This window comes from Mustela nivalis (assembly GCF_964662115.1).
Source record: "Mustela nivalis genome assembly, chromosome: 17".
Classification (NCBI taxonomy): domain Eukaryota; kingdom Metazoa; phylum Chordata; class Mammalia; order Carnivora; family Mustelidae; genus Mustela; species Mustela nivalis.
The window spans coordinates 20102835-20120801 of NC_139036.1; the positions used below are offsets into that span (position 1 = coordinate 20102835).

General features: G+C 38.2%; 2 protein-coding genes across 3 annotated transcripts in view; one reads left to right on the forward strand and one right to left on the reverse strand.

The window, feature by feature from the left end:
* ALDOC (aldolase, fructose-bisphosphate C) overlaps nt 1–17967 on the forward strand; it is a 1020901-nt gene that overhangs the window by 166153 nt on the left and 836781 nt on the right. The gene's annotated exons all lie outside the window — the stretch shown is intronic.
* Nucleotides 1–17967, reverse strand: part of TAOK1 (TAO kinase 1) — a 166398-nt gene that overhangs the window by 25914 nt on the left and 122517 nt on the right. For both annotated transcript variants that reach the window (XM_082707056.1, XM_082707057.1), the window contains 4 exons: nt 8889–9125; nt 6932–7060; nt 3788–3991; nt 122–361 (listed from right to left, as the gene is read on the reverse strand). In XM_082707056.1, the coding sequence (XP_082563182.1) occupies nt 122–361; nt 3788–3991; nt 6932–7060; nt 8889–9125 (810 nt within the window). The remainder of the gene's footprint in view (nt 1–121; nt 362–3787; nt 3992–6931; nt 7061–8888; nt 9126–17967) is intronic.

Genomic DNA, 17967 nt, shown 5'->3' on the forward strand with positions numbered 1-17967 from the left:
AAAACTAACCAAACATTCTTCAAATGAAAAGAAAAAGTTTATTGATTTGTTTATGCCAGACCTCTTACATGGATGTCATTTATCTCTTTCCCCTTTTATCAAGATACTTAGTTAAAGGTACCTTTAGACTCTTAGGTTGTTGTCGAACCTCCATGACATGCTTTCGCCTTAGTTCCCTTTCTCTTCGCTTGTTATATTCCAGCTGGTTTGTCAGCTCAGTTTGATGCTGCAATCTGATCAACTCACAGCGCATCTTCTGAATGGTGTTGAGGTGACGGAACTCCAGTTCCTGCATGGATTCATGCTGTCGCAGTAGCATGGCATGCTCTAAGTCCTTTTGAGTCTGCCTTTTATTTAACTCCTAATCCATAACACAAAAGACAAAGGTATAATATTGCTGTATGATGCCAGAAAAAAAATCCTGAGAAAGAGAACAACTAGGAAATAGATGTAATCCTCTGGTTCAATAATGGCTACATAGTAAGTATGAGGGTTTTATAATATTTACTACAGTAAATGGACAATTAGTAGCACAAATTTTCTTATGCTGTTCATTTACTATTTACTAACACTACTTTATGCAGTCAAGTTAAAAAGCAATTGAATCTATCTTAAGAGGTTTACTGCCCTTCCCTCTTTCCTTTCTTAATTGTTTCCTAGTTTTATATTTGAAGAGGGTTCATAAGCCATTCCTTGAATTTTTTCAGAGTATACTATTCAATTCTATTAGGAGGAGCACACCCAGTATAGTGTAGTGGTTAAGGACATGGACTGTAAGCCTGATGATTCACAGACCTGTACCCCTGGGGCAAATAATACATTATATGTTAATAAAAATAATTTTTTAAAAAAGGATATTTGGAGAAATCTAAATGAATAAAATGTATATATAAATATATATGAATAAAAAGAATGAAACTGTTAAAAAAAAAAAGAATATGGACTGTAGAGCTGGGCTGCCTGTATTCTATTTCCTTTTTTTTTTTTTTTTAAAGATTTATTTATTTGAGAGAGAAAGAGAACACACCTGTGGTAGAGAGGGGCAGAGAGAGAAGGAGAGAGAGTCCTAAGCAGAGCTAAGCATCGAGCCCTACTTGGGGCTTCATCTCACAACATGGCAATCACGACCTGAGCCAAACCAAGAGTCGAACACTTAACTGTACCACCCAAGTGCCCCAAGGTTGCCTGTATCCTAAATCTCAGCTCTGCTATTTATGACCTGCAAATCCCTGGGTTAGTTATTTAAACTTTTCCCTTCAGCTTCATCACTTCTCAAATGGAGATAATATAGCTATTTCAAAGATCTAATGTGAGGAAGAAATAAGTTCATAAATGGGAAGGTCTCAGAATAATACTTAGCACATCATGCTCGATAATTTTTTTTTGCAGATTAAAAAGAACAAGTGTGGGCCATTTGGGTGGCTCAGTTGGTTGAGCATCTGCCTTTGGCTCAGGTCCTGGGATACAGCCTGATGTCAGGCTCCCTGCTCAGCAGGAAGCGTGCTTCTCCCTCTCTTGCTCCCTCTGCTTGTGCTCTAATAAGTTTAAAATCTTAAAAAAAAAAAAAAGTTTTAAAAAGAACAAGTGTAACATACACACACACGCACGCACACACTATAGAAGTCGAACTTGCCCTCTTTGCCCCTGCAAACTCTTTCTCCAGAGCTCCAGAGGCCAAGAGTCTGGTACAAATGCTTCCTAAAATTGCCCTCATGCTTACTGTGACACATCTATTTTTCAAAACATACAGTTTTAAAACTAAATACCAAAATACATTATAGGCATGTGATATGCTTTCTTCAACTAAAAACATAATGGACATATATCCCAACCAGATCGGTAAATAAAGATTTTTTAAAGTTTCAATAGTAAGCTTCTGCTTTACAATTCCATAATTTTTCCATTCTTTTGCTTTAAACACATTTGTAGTAAATATCCATGCGCAATGCACCATATAATCATGTTATTATTTCCTTAAGATAATAGTTCCAAAAGTGGATTTGGTGGGTAAGAACATATGTGTATATTAAATTTTTTAAAAATTTTATTTATTTGACAGACAGAGATCACAAGTAAGCAGAGAGGCAGGCAGAGAGAGGAGGAAGCAGGCTCCCTGCTGAGCAGAGAGCCTGATGTGGGGCTCCATCCCAGGACCCTGGGATCATGACCTGAGCCGAAGGCAGAGGCTTTAACCCACTGAGCCACCCAGGCGCCCCTGTATATTAAATTTTTAAAAGCTATTGCTGGGGCACCTGGATGGTTCAGTTAAGCGTCCAACTTTTGATTTCAGCTCAGGTAATGATCTCGGGGTAGTGAGATTGAGCCCTGGATGGGCTCCACGCTGGGTGTGGGCCTGCTTGAGATTTTCTCTACCTCTCCCTCTGTCCCTTCACTCCTCATGCTCTCCCTCTCTCTAAAAAAATAAATTAAAAAAGCTACTGCTGTGGGGCACGTGGGTGGCTCAATCAGTTAAGCATCTGCCTTCAGCTCAGGTCACGATCTCAAGGTCTTGGGATCAAGTCCCTCATTGGGCGCTCTGCTCAGTGGGGAGTCTGCATCTGCCTCTCACTCTCTCTCAAATAATAAAATCTTAAAAAAAAAAAAAAAAAGAAGCTATTGCTGAATTATGCTCCAAAAGGGCAGTATCAGTTTATACTTACTACTACTGCCCATCTCCCCATGTTAATAGCCTTTTGAATTATTCTCATCTAACTAATAAAACAACTTCTTCTTCTTCTTCTTTTTTTTTTTAAAGACTTTATTTATTTATTTGACAGAGATCACAGGTAGGCAGAGAGGCAGGAAGTGAGAGAGGAGGAAGCAGGCTCCCTGCTGAGCAGAGAGCCCGATGCCGGTCTTGATCCCAGGACCCTGGGATCATGACTTGAGCCGAAGGCAGAGGCTTTAACCCACTGAGCCACCCAGGCGCCCCTGATAAAACTTCTTTTAAAAAAGATTTATTTACTTTAGAGAGAGAGAGAGAGCATGTGAGCCAGCATGCCTGTGTAAGAGCACAAGTGGGAGGGTGGTAGGGCAGGCAGGGGAGGGGAGGCAATCTCAAGCAGACTCTGAGCCTAGCCAAGCAGGGAGACCCATGCAGAGCCTGACATGTGGCTCAATCCCATGACCCTGAGATCATGATCTGAGCCAAAACAGTTGGGAGCTTAACCAACTGTGCTACCCAGGTGTCCCTCAACTGTTTTATTTTTAAATTCTTTAACTATCACAGAAGAGTTACACTGTACTTGAAGCTTATTTTATGCCACCTTGGAAATAAATTTATTTATGCTCCTAGGTGTTCCTGATAATAAAAACAATTATTCTCATTGTGGTAAGAGTTTCTGCATTTGCCCAGTTAATAATTACATAGTTATAGCAATGTATTAAATGGTAACACACAATTCATGGCACTCAACTCAAATCAAAAAACATAAATTATCCAATTAATTTTCTCATTTAAAAGTTAATACTTCCTTCATTATTCATGGATTTAATATTTATAGTTAACACTGTATGCTTACTATGCGCCAGATAATAGGGATATAAAGACCTGAACAGAACCTGTGGCTTCATATAATTTCCATTCTAGCTGAGGAGAGAGATTCCCCCACAAAAGTGTATATGGATAAGAAAAAGAAGTGCAAAGAAGAACATTTAAAGGGAGAAAGCAAGCGATATGGATTGAATATCTGGGAAAGAAGGATTTAGGCCAGGGAATTATGAGTGCAAATGTCTTGCAGCTGGGATGCAACAGATTTATTTCTGATACCCCATCATTTAAACATACCTCCCTCACAAGGTCCTGCTCTAAGTTATGGCGTCCAAGTAACATTCTTCTCTTAAAGCGACGGCATTCCAGCTCTAGGTATTGCCTCTGTCGTCGTAGAAGATTAGCCTCTTCTTCTGCTTGGAAATGTTGTATATTCTCCTTCTGCTTTGAAAGCCACTCTTGTTTTTCTTTTTTGGGGGTGCTCTGGTTTTCATTCAGTTCCTGGCAACATAAAAAACTCAGTTCAAAATACATAAAAATTAACTACATGAATAGAGTTAATGTAAAATTTGGTATCTAATAAATTTAGATAAAAGTATTTAACTTGAGCGCCTGGGTGGCTCAGTGGGTTAAGCCGCTGCCTTCGGCTCAGGTCATGATCCCAGGGTCCTGGGATCGAGTCCCGCATCGGGCTCTCTGCTCAGCAGGGAGCCTGCTTCCCTCTCTCTCTCTCTGCCTGCCTCTCTGTCTACTTGTAATCTCTGTCTGTCAAATAAACAAATAAAATCTTAAAAAAAAAAAAGTATTTAACTTATGTCTGTTCTAGTGCTCAGGCAGGGCAATGACCTCAAGGAGATAGGAAACAGTTTTCCTTTATCTTGAGTGACCAGTGGTAAAGAGGAAAAGTATATTAGAAAACATGTATATCTTTGGGTTTAGCACAGCTACACTTAGGATGATTCAAAAGCACACAATGATTGGTAAATGAAGTAAAACATATCTTTTTTTAAATCCTTCCCAAGAAGAGAGAGAAGGTAGTGCTTTCAGGTAAAAGTCATATATAAATTAAAATTAGAGCTAAAATACAGTTATGTTTCACTTGGTTATTAACATTCTAAACATCAAGCTTCTGGCAAGATTATGGATATACACAATATAAAAAACTTGGAAACTAAATGGAAAATCAACAAAACCATGGGAGAATAGAGACCCTTTTTATGAGTGGCATTTAATATTTAGCATTAATAGGGTGCCTGCGTGGCTCAGTGGGTTGGGCCTCTGCCTTTGGCTTGGGCCATGGTCTCAGGGTCCTGGGATCTACCCCAGCATTGGCTCTCTGCTCAGCAGGGAGCCGCCTTCCCCTTCTCTCTCTGCCTGCCTCTTTGACTACTTGTGATCTCCCTCTGTCAAATAAATAAATAAAATCTTTAAAAAATATATTTAGCATTAATAAACACCAAACAAAAACCAGTGCTTTTCTACAGTACTTTAAATATCATCTCAAGAACTACCTACATGAAAATGCATTTATATTGGGCAAGATGACAACATTCATCATATACTCAATGAGACAAGTCTTAGGATATTAATATTAGTATATCTTCAACCTAAAAAGCCATCAATATCGCAGACAATACAAATCAGCCATCTTTTCTAAGTCTAAATTGATTTTTTAAAGACTACTAACCTTATGGTCCTTCCTCTGTTATTCAAGATAGAGACCAAGTCTTTGTAACTTAAGCTCATAAGATATTCAAACACATAAAAATAAAAAACACATAAATCAGTAGTTCTCAAATGAGGGTATATATGCATACACTATAGGAAGTGACAAGAATAACACAGGCACATACACAGAGAATCACCTGGTATATTTTTTTAGTTACTTTATGTAAATTCAATTAGTTAACATATAGTGTACCATGATGTAGAGTTCAGTAATTCATCAGTTGCATATAACACTCAGTGCTCATTATATCACATGCTCTCCTTAATGCCTATCACCCAGTTACTGCACCCCTCCCCCACTTCCCCTCTAGCAATCCTCAATTTGTTTCCTATGATTAAGAGTCTCTTATGGTTTGTCTCCCTCTCTGATTTCGGTCATTTTATTTTATTTTTCCCTCCCTTCCCCGATGATCCTCTGCTCTTTTGTTTGTTTTTAAAGATTTGTTTATTTATTTATTTATTTATTTATTTATTTGAGAGAGAGAGAGAGAGAGAGATTACAAGTAGGCAGCAGAGAGTGGGGCAGAGAGCCCAATGCAGGGCTTGATCCCATGACACTGAGATCATGACCTGAGCCGAAGGCAGAAGCTTAACCCACTGAGCCACCCAGATGCCCCCTCTGTATAGTTTCTCGAGAATCACCAGGTATCTTTCTCAAAATCTTCTGCCAGGAAATTACCCCACCAAAAGTCTAGTATGTCCCTTCCCCTATACTGAGAACCATTATTCTGAATGAACATACACATGCAAGCACACAAACCTTGTATCCCTAAAGGATTACTTAAAGATTTATTTGTTAGAGAGAGAGAAAGAAAGAATACACCCAAGCTGGGGTAGGCAGAGGGAGAGAATCTCAAGCAGACTCCCTGGTGTGCATGGAGCCTGAGGCAGGGCTCCATCTCAAAACTCCAGATCACAAACCCAGCTGAAAGCAAGAGTCATACACCCAACCAGCTGAGCCACCCAGGCACCCTGGAATGGTTTATTTTATTTTATTTTTAAAAAGATTTTATTTATTTATTTGACAGACAGAGATCACAAGTAGGCAGAGAGAGAGGAGGAAGCAGGCTCCCCGCCAAGCAGAGAGCCTGATGCGGGGCTCGAGCCCAGGACCCAGGGATCATGACCTGAGCCAAGGGCAGAGGCTTTAACCCACTGAGCGACCCAGACACCCCTGGAATGGTTTACTTTCAATGAAAGAGATGTGTGGCTTTTTTCTTTTTCTTTTCTTTTTCTTTTTTTTTTTTTTTTACAGCTCACATACTTTTATTTCTAATTAGACATTTACTTAATAAGTGCTTAGTAGGGGCACCTGGGTGGTTCAGTGAGTTAAAGCCTTTGGCTCAGGTCATGATCCCAGGGTCCTGGGATCGAGCCCCACACCGGGCTCTCTGCTCAGCGGGGAGCCTGCTTCCCCCCCTCACCTCTCTCTGCCTACTTGTGATCTCTCTGTCAAATAAATCAATAAAATTAAAAAAAAAAGTGCTTAGTAAAGTTATTATGAATAAAATGACTTATGTTTTTAGGAGATGATTCTTTTTACAGCTCCTCAATTGAGGATCTTGGTCATCAATGTTTTCATTCAAACTGATATACGTTTCATGGTTAACAAACAACAAAAGAAAATTTATCTTCAAGGTTCTATGAGTTGAGCAACATTACGTACAATCAATAAGCAAATAACTGCCTTGAAAATGTTTATAAAATAAGTACCTCCTTAAGCTGTTCTTTTCGAAGTTTATATTCTCTTTTCTGGGACTCCAAAAAACTATTCAGTTCTTTCTTCTGTTGGGCCTGAATATGCTGCTGAAATTTTTTCTCTTCATTGGCCATCACTTTAGCCTATAGAAAATTTTAAAAAATGGACCAAATTAGTTAAGTTGATAGATTCAAAGCAGCATTTGAATACGCATTACCACAGATACCATTTTTTCCCATGATCAAAAAAATCACCAACAAATTATTAATACTTATTACTCAGCACCCTATTTATTTTTATTTAAATTTTTGGCAGTTAAAATATGGTGCAATACTGGTTTCTGATGTACTCAGCATCTTCATTAGAATTTCAGAAAACCAATAAAATGGAACTCGTCTTTAAAATGTTGACCTTGTACAGGGTCAGAAGGTTTTCACCTTTCTTTTCTCCATTTAACAGGAGTATGTTCTCCTCCCAATAAAAAACAAACACATTTATCTACAAATATAATTTAACCATGATTTATCTTGGTTGACTCAAATATGAAATAATGTTTATTTTTAAAACTTACCTTTAATTTATATATTAAATAATATGAAAATATTAAATATTAGACATATGTATCATTACTGCTTTCCTTTTTTTTTAAGATTTTATTTTTTAGTAATATCTATATCCAACATGGGGATCAAACTTACAACCCCGAGATCAAGAATTGCATATTCCACCAACTCTTGCCAGCCAGGCACCCTTTATTTCTGATGATATATGCAATGTATAATCGTTGTAGAACATTTAGGAAGTATAGTAAAACACAAAGAAGGAAAATATTACAAGATTTTAGCATGCACAGATAACCAATATAAACATTTTGGTGTATATGCTTCCTAATTTTTTCTATGCGTATCTATTTCTTTAACAAATTTGTAATCATATTCTACATCCCATTTCATGAATTGCTTTCTTAAATATTTAGTATCTACCTCTTAAGTTACTAAAAATACTACCCCATGACCAACAGGATAATTCTTTCACCTAATTATTTCAAAATCAAATGTCTATTTACACCATAAATTATTTTGCTAAATTCTCTACTATTGTACGAGAGTGTTTTTTTTTTTTTCGGGGGGAGGAAGGTTGAACAGGGTAGCTATGATAAATAATGCCTTAATGTGGACTAGCTAGACATATCTGACGATACTCTGTGAATTTACCAAGAAGCTTACATTTTACTTGACAAATGGGACTATCAAAATAAAATGAAACTAATGGGACATCAAAAACCTTTATAAGAAAAGGTTTCACATAACAAGAATCCTAAAAAATTTGCTTTTATCATATACTAAAAATGACCTTATTTATAAATAAACTAATGGGCTAACCCCTAATCTGAATCTCTTAATTTATAATCTTTTAAAATAAATTTTTATTTTTTTATGAACGTATAATGTATTATTAGCCCCAGGGGTAGAGGTCTGTGAATCGCCAGGTTTACACACTTCACAGCACTCACCATAGCACATACCCTCCCCAATGTTTAATTTGTAATCTTTAACATTCTCTCTATATTAATCTTCAGTTATTCTTTGACATAAAAATGCTGCTATATATTTAAGGACAGTTTCCAAAAAATACATAGAAAAGGGAATCACGAATGATTTTTCTGAGACCTGAACCGTGTTATTAATAGGTGATTTATCAAACTCTTCAGATAACCAGCATCCTTGAGGCCCAGAACAGATGAATGAAAGACTTACTCACTGTGACACTATAAATCTAGCAAGTATCAGGAAATAATCCTCTGTCTATTGGTTCTCAGATTCAGTACCTGACATTATACATGTTATGTGTCTCTCTCTCCAATTGATCTGCTTGGTTCTGGTGAACAGATATTCTAACATCAAAATGTTATCTTCGTTAATTCTGGGATGGTTACAAGCTAGAACAAATTAATGATATTGAATCAGCTACCTCTTTTTCCATAGCAGCCTGATGTTTCTTGATAAGTTTCTCCATTTCTGCAGCAAAATTGTTACGCTGAGTTTCAAGATCTTTGTCTAATCTGAGGCGATGTTCATCCATCTCAGCCTTTAGTTTATTTTCCAGAGTCATTAATTGCTTTTGATGTTGCCGCCTCATTCTCTTATAGCCAGACATCTGTTCTCTAAGCTCAGAGTCCTGCTCGTGTTCTTGCATTTGCCTTGTAACCTAGACATACAAACAATGGACAGAAAAGAACAAAGTAAAACATTTTTTTCAAAAGCATTTTATTTATTTATTAAAGGTTTATTTATTTATTTATTTGTCATAGAGAGAGAAGCGAGAGCAAGCATAGGCAGAGGGAGAAGCAGGCTCCCCGCCAAGCAAGGAGCCCGATGTGGGACTTGATTCCAGGACCCTGGGATCATGACCTGAGCCAAAGGCAGCCGCTTAACCAACTGAGCCACCCAGGCGTCCCTCAAAAGCATTTTAGATCACTCTGCCATTAACTAAACAGGCAGTTAATTTAAGCGATCCCAGTTAGCAGTTTTCAATTAAATTTCGAGCACGTCTTTTAAAGAAATAAACAAGCTAATTCTAAAATTTATATGGGAATAAATAAGGCCAAGAATATCCAAAACATTCTTGAGGGGGAAGAAAAAGTTGGAAGACATATATCAGCAATCAAAACAATGTGGTACTGGTGTAAGGGCAGACTTAATTGATCAAAGGAATAGAATAAAATCTAGAAACAGACACACACATACTCAGTCAAGTAGATTTTCTACAAAATATTGAGGTTAATTCAAAAAGGGAAAGTGTTTTTTAATAAATCCTGCTGAAACAACTAGTTCCCTGTAAAAATAAATAAACCCGATTCCTATATCACTCTATATTCAAAAATTAATTTGAAAAGAATGATTTGACCTAAACATAAAACTTAGAATCATAAAGCAAAAGAAGACATGGACTACTGTGTAAGCAAATATTTCCTGGATAGAACACAAAAGGCACAGGATATAAAGAAAAAAAGTAATAGCCAAACTATGGCAAGAGTCCAAATGTCCATCAACTGATGAACTGGTAAAGAAGGTCGGTCTCTCTCACACACACACACACACACACACACACACACAAATATTACTCAGCCGTCAAAGAATGAAATCTTGCAATTTGCAACAATGTGGATGGAGCAAATAAGTCAGACAAATACCATATGATTTCACATATGTGGAATCTGGGGGAAAAAAAAGACGAATATATGGGAAGGGAAAAAAAAGAGAGAGAGGAAGCAAACCATAAGAGACTCTTAAAATAGAAAACAAACTGAGGGTTGATGGAAGGACATGGGCAGGGGATGGGCTAAGTGGATGATGGGTATTAAGGAGAACACTTGTTATGATGACCACTGAATATTACATGTAAGTGATGCATCACTAAATTCTACTCCTGAAATCAATACTACACTATATGTTAACTAACTAGAATTTAAATAAAAATTTGGAAGACAAAAATGTATAAACTGCATTTTTAAACTGAGCTGAAATTCACTCACAACCCCAAGATCAAGTCGCATGCTCTTCCAACCTAGCCAGCCAGGCGTCCCTAAAATTAATCATTTTTTAAAAAGATTTATTTATTTTAGAGAGAGCGCACACAAGTGTGTGAGGGCATATGGGGAGGGGCAAAGAGAGAGGGAGAGAATCCTTAAGCAGACTCCCTGCTAAGTGTGGAGCCTGATGTGGGGCTGGATCATGACCTCAGCTGAAATCACAAGCCAGATCCTTAACCAAGTGAGCCACCCAGGCATCCCAAATTAATCATTTCAAAGTGAACAACTCAATAACATTTAGTATATTCACAATGTTGTACAACTACCACTTTAATCTAATTACAAAACATTTTTATCATCTCAGAAAAAAATCCTATTCCCCATTCTCTCCTGGTAGCCACCAATTTATTGTCCATTTCTTTTTTTTTTTTTTTTTTTAAGATTTTATTTATTTATTTGACAGAGAGAGATCACAGGTAGGTAGAGAGGCTGGCAGAGAGAGAGAGGGAAGCAGGCTCCCTGCTGAGCAGAGAGCCCGATGTGGGACTCGAGCCCAGGATTCTGAGATCATGACCTGAGCCGAAGGCAGCGGCTCAACCCACTGAGCCACCCACGCGCCCCTTATTGTCCATTTCTATGGATTCACATCCTTTTTGGATATTTCATATAGCTATATAATATGTGATCTTTTATGCCTGCCTTCCTTCATTTAGCATGTTTTCAAGGTTCATCCATGTTGTAGCAAGTATCAGTATTTCATTCCTTTTTATAGATGAATAAAATTCCACTGTATGAATATACCATAATTTATCATTCATCTGCTGATGGATATGGCTATTGTGAATAGTGCTGTTATGAACATGTGTGTGCATGTACTTGTTTGAGTACTACTTTTTGATTCTTTGGGTATATATGTAGGAATGGAATTGGTGAGTCCTATGATACTCTATGTTGAACTTTCTGAGGAACTGTCAACTGTTTCCCACAGAAGCTGAATCATATTACAATCATATTACATAAACACAATTACAATATTATTACACACATATTACCAGAAACACAGGATCTCTCATTTTTCATGTCCTCCAATAATTATTATTTTTCTTTCTTTTTTAAAGATTTTATTTATTAATTCGACATAGAGAGATCACAACTAGGCAGAGAGGCAGGCAGAGAGAGGGAGAAGCAGGCTCCCCGCTGAGCAGAGAGCCCGATGTGGGTCTTCATCCCAGGACCCTGAGATCATGACCTGAGGTGAAGGCAAAGGCTTAATCTCTGAGCCACTCAGGTGACCCTATTTTTCTTTTTTTTAAAAGCCATCCTAGTGGGTATGAGGTGGTCCCTCATTGTGGTTTTGATTTGCATTTCCCTAATAACTAATGATATTGAGCATCTTTTGTTGTACTTGTTGGTCATTTGTTTATCTTTTCTGGAGAAATGTCTATTCAAGACCTTTATCCATTTTTTAAAGGGAGGAGAGATGGAGAGAGAATCTTAAGCTGGCCCCACACTCAGCGTGAGCCTAACATGGGGCTTGATCTCATATCACAATACTGAGATCACGACCTGAGCTGAAATAAAGAGTTGCCACTTAACTGACTGAGCCACCCAGGAACCTGTGACTTTATGTATTTTGTTACTATTTACTATTTATTTTTTTATGATTTTATTTATTTATTTGACAGAGCATAGGGTCAGACAGCACCAGTGGAGGGACTGGCAGAGGGAGAGGGAGAAGCAGGCTCTGCACTGAGCAGGGAGCCCTACACGGGGCTCAATCCCAGGACCCTGGGATCATGACCTGAGCTGAAGGCAGATGCTTAACCATCTGAGCCACCCAGATGCCCCTATGCATTTTTTTAAAAAGCTTTATTTATTTTAGAAAGAGAGGGAGGAAGAGATAGAGAACATGCAGGGAAAGGGGCAGAGGGAGAGGAAGAATCCCAAGCAGACTCAGCACGGGAAGCAAAAGGCAGGGCTCAATCCCACCATCCTGAGATGATGACTTTAGCTTAAACCAAGAGTTGGTCACTTAACCAATGGCACCCACCCATGGACCCTGCTTTATCCATTTTTTAAAATCAGATGGTTATAACTGGATTTTAAAACTAAAAAATTTTTAAGTTTTCATCAAGTAGGAAAAAGAACAGGTAAATTACACATGATGAAAAAATATTTGCAAGGTATATATGAGATAGAATACTACTAAAACCAACTTTTATAAAGAACACCTACAAATCATATTAAAAAGATGAGTATCTGAATAAGAAATAAAGTAAAAGATGGGGCACCTGGGTGGCTCAGTTAGTTAGGTGTCTGCCTTCAGCTTAGGTCATGATCTCGGGGTCCTGGGATGGACCCCATGTTGGGCTCTCAGCTCAATAGGCTGTCTAAGGGATATTCTTCATATCCCTTTCTGCTCCTCCCCGCACAGCTTGTGCTCTCTCTCTCTCTAATAAATAAAATCTTAAAAAAAAAAAAAAAAAAGAAAGAAAGAAGACAACAGACTTGACTACAACACTCCACTTAAGGAGTGGAGAACAGGGCGCCTGGGTGGCTCAGTGGGTTAAGCCGCTGCCTTCGGCTCAGGTCATGATCTCAGGGTCCTGGGATCGAGTCCCACATCGGGTTCTCTGCTCAGCAGGGAGCCTGCTTCCCTTCCTCTCTCTCTGCCTGCCTCTCAGCCTACTTGTGATCTCTCTCTGTCAAATAAATAAATAAAATCTTAAAAAAAAAAAAAAAAAAAGAAGGAAGACAACAGACTTGACTACAACACTCCACTTAAGAAGTGGAGAACAGGGGCACCTGGGTGGCTTAGTGGGCTAAAGCCTCTGCCTTCAGTTCGGGTCATGATCCCAGGGTCCTGGGATCGAGCCCCACATCGGGCTCTCTGCCTGGCGGGGGAGCCTGCTTCCCTCTCTCTCTCTGCCTGCCTCTCTGACTACTTGTGATCTCTGTCTGTCAAATAAATAAATAAAGTCTTAAAAAAAAAAGATGACATAAGAACAGACAATAAGCATGTGGAAAAGGGCTTATAATGATTACTTCTTTAGTCCCAGGAAAATGAACAAATACTATGAAATTCCATTTCATAACACTGGAGTGGCTAAAATAAAAAAGACTGACAACACCAAATGTAGGAGAGAATGTAAACCAATTAAAACTTAAATACTGCTAAAACAAAACAAAACAAACGTATACACTCTTAATGGGCATGTAAATAGTATACCCATTTTTGGAAAACTGTAAGATTCTTGGGAGGTTAAACATACACATACCCTACAACTCAGTTATTATTATTATTTTTTTAAAGATTTATTTATTTATTTGACAGAGAGAAATCACAAGTAGGCAGAGAGGCAGCCAGAGAGAGAGAGAGGAGGAAGCAGGCTCCCTGCTGAGCAGAGAGCCCGATGCGGGACTCGATCCCAGGACCCTGAGATCATGACCTGAGCCGAAGGCAGCGGCTTAACCACTGAGCCACCCAGGCGCCCACAACTCAGTTATTTTACCTTCAGCATTTATCAACAAGGAATTACAATATCATGTTCACATGAAGACTTGTACAAGAGTGTTTATAGCAATCTTACATGCCCAAAGAGTAATCAAACCAATTGTTCATCAATAAAGAATGGGTAAAAAAATTACACATTCACACAAGGGAAAACTACTTATAGTAATAAAAAAGAATAAACTTTGGTGTGCCTGCGTGACTTAGTTGGTTAAGGGTCTGCCTTCAGGGGTGCCTGGGTGGTTCAGTGGGTTAAAGCCTCTGCCTTCAGCTTGGGTCATAACTCAGGGTCCTGGAATCGAGTCTTACATCAGGCTCTCTGCTTGGTGGGGAGGCTGCTTCCCCCTTTCTCTTCCTGCCTCTCTGCCTACTTGTGATCTCTGTCTGCTAAATAAATAAATAAAATCTTAAAAAAAAAAGGGGGGGTGTGTGTCTGCCTTCAGCTCAGGCTGGGAACAAGCCCTGCATCAGGCTCCCTGCTCAGTGGGGAGTCCGCTTCTCCCTCTCCCTCTGCTCCTCCTCCAGCTCCTGTTCCCTCTCTGTCTCAAATAAATAAAATCTTAAAAAAAAATGAATGAACTTTAATGAACACAAGACTGATAAATTTCAAAAACATTAAGGTGAGCAAAATAAGCCAGATACAAAAAAGTACATTCTATGATTCCCTTTATATGAAACCCAAACAGTTAAAACTAGTAAGAGTGAAGAGACAGAAAATGGTGTTCATGGCAGTGGAAAATGACAAAGTGGGGGCGGGGTATGAAGGGAACCTACTGTGATGACTAGAATTTTTACATCTCTCTTTTTTTTTTAAGATGATGGATAACTAAGGCAAAAGCCATTGTAAAAACTCTTCAAATTGAATACCTAATATCAATTTATTGTATGAAAACAGCCCAAGGCAGAAGAAAGAATGGGTTACGGTACATGGTAGTTATACTGAGCGATACAGTATAGTTACCTTGTACATAAACCTATACACACTCTTGATGTTTTATCTGAAATAGAATTACTAAGTTTAAGAATATGGATCTTAAACTTTCTAAATCTGTAATTTAAGAAGTGTCCTTAAGAAAAGGGAACCCTGGGGCGCCCTGGTGGCTCAGTGGGTTAAGCCGCTGCCTTTGGCTCAGGTCATGATCTCAGAGTCCTGGGATCGAGTCCCACATCGGGCTCTCTGCTCAGCAGGGAGCCTGCTTCCTCCTCTCCCTCTGCCTGCCTCTCTGCCTACTTGTGATCTCTCTCTGTCAAATAAATAAATAAAATCTTAAAAAAAAAAGAAAAGGGAACCCTGTGTACTGTTGGTAAGAATGCAAACCAGTTTAACTACTGTGGGAAACAGTAGGGAGGTTCTTCAAAAAATTAAAAATACAAACACAAATGATCTATTAATTCCACTACTGGGTATTTATCCAAAGAAATAGAAAACACTGGGGCACCTGGGTTGCTGCCTTGAGTAAATGTCCAACTCCTGAAGTTGGCTTAGGTCATGATCTCAGGGTTGTAAGATCAAGCCCTGTATCAGGTTCTGCGCTGGGCAGAGAAGTCTGCTTAAGATTCTCTCTCTCCCTCTCCTTCTGCCCCTACCCTCACTCCATCTCTTTAAAAAAAAAAAAAAAAAAAAAAAGAAGAAGAAGAAATAGGAGAGGGTGGGAGGAAGAAAGAGAAAAAAGAGAGAGAAAACACTACTTTGAAAAGATACACAAACCCATATGTTCACTGTAGTATTATTTATAATAGTCAAGGAATGGAAGCAACCCAAGGGTTCATCAGTAAATGAATGGATAAAGCACATGTGGTATATATATATGAATATTGCCATAAAAAAGGAGATCTTGCCATGTGCAACAACATGAATAAACTTGGAGGGTATTATGCTAAGTGAAATAAGTCAGAAAGAGAGAAACAAATACCCTATGATTTCACTTACATGGGGAATCCAGAATACAAATGAAGGAACAAACAAAAATCAAAAGACTCTTAAAATACACAAAACAAACTGGTGGATGGTGGGATGGATAAAATAAATGATGGGGATTAAGAGGTACAAACTTCCAGTTATGAAATAAATAAATTATGGAGATGAAAAGTACAGCACAGGGAATAGTCAATAATACTAACAACTTTGTATGATGACAGATGATGACTACTCTTATTGCGCTGAGCACTGATAATGTAGAGAACTGTCAAATCACTATGTTATATACCTAAAACTAAAATAACACTGTATGTCAACTATACTTAAGAAAAAAAAGTGTGGGGCACCTGGGTGGCTCAGTGGGTTAAAGCCTCAGCCTTCAGCTCAGGTTGTGTTCCCAGGGTCCTGGGATCGAGCCCCGCATCAGACTCTCTGCTCAGCAGGGAGCCTGCTTCCTCTTCTCTCTTTCTCTGCCTGCCTCTCGGCCTACTTATGATTAAAATCTTAAAAAAAAAAAAAAAAAAAAAAAAAAGTGTATCCTTAAATAATTTGAGGGAGCCAGAAACTGGGACAGAGTGTTTGAGAAACATTTTAATATATGTGAAGTCACAAAGTCACATGAATTGGCATCTCTCTAGGTAATACCTCTTTAGGTATTTATTAAAATAGTCATGGGGGTGTCTGGATGGCTCAGTGTGTTAAAGCCTCTGCTTTCGGCTCAGGTCATGATCCCAGGGTCCTGGGATCAAGACCCGCATAGGGCTCTCTGCTCAGCAGGGAGCCTGCTTCCTCCTCTCTCTTGGCCTCTTTGCCTACTTGTGATCTCTCTCTGTCAAATAAATAAATAAAATCTTAAAAAAAAAAATAGTCATGAAAAAACCATCAAGCAATCTTTGCCACTTGCTCTGTTCAAAAAGTTATTTACATGTTGCAGAATTGCAGAAATGACCTGCTTCCTCAGGATGGGAGATGGCATTCTTGACCCCATGTCATACAGAGTCATGGGCCATTGCATGGGATTTATAAAATCTGCTTATGCAGTTGATAATTCAGGAACTTTTTTTCTCAGATATATATTTTATACTTCCTGTCATATTTTCTAACAGTCTACTTTTCCTATGATATCTTAATTTCTTTTTATCCTTTAGTATCCTTTATTATGTGTTGGTCCTACTTTTTTTGGCTGATCAGAGTAGTATGCAGCCTGCTAAAATAACATCCTTAATAATAATGGATACATAATCTATTTTTTTAAAGTAACCTCTACACCCAATGTGGGACTCAAACTCACAACCCTAAGATTAAGGGTCATATGTTTTACCAAGTGAGCAAGTCACACACCCCCCATAATCCATTTTTATTATTTTTTGGGAAACCAGAAGAACTACATTTTGAATACATCAAATTTAATTACTTGCTATTTCCCAAACATTTCTCCTCATTCCCTCACTTCAGTATTAGCTTCAGTATTTCTTTACTGAAGAAATAGGTTTTTATAGGTTAGCTTCAGTATTTCTTTACTGTTAATTCTTATATAGAAGTAACATTTATCCTCCTCTCTGTGCCTAAAATCAACAACTATTAAAAGCTCCAATAATTTGTTTTCTTTTTTGTTATTTTTTAAAAGACTTTATTTATTTGAGAGAGAGACAGCATGAGTGTGAGCAGACAGGGAAGGAGAGAGAGAGGGAAAGAATCTCAGCCAGACTTCACGCTGAATGCAGAACCCCACTTGCGGCTTGATCTCAAGACCCTGACATTATGAGCTGAGTTAAAACCAAGAGTGGGATCCTTGACTGACTGAGCCATCCAAGACAGGCCTAAATAATCTGTTTCCTAAATATTTCTTTTATGCCCCAAATCAAAAGTAATGTGAACTCCTATTTAGCACCTTCCAGCCCTCCTAAGTATTTGATATTTTCTAACACAATGGTTCTTTGTGTATGTTTTGAAGACATCACTAGTTTAACATCTCAGCATATTCTGTATATCTTTCTCATAAGAGACACTTAAATGCTGAATGAGTATTTTGCAAAATAAACCCCAAATACAAAAAAAAAAAAAAAAAGATATAGTTGTACTTCAGTAC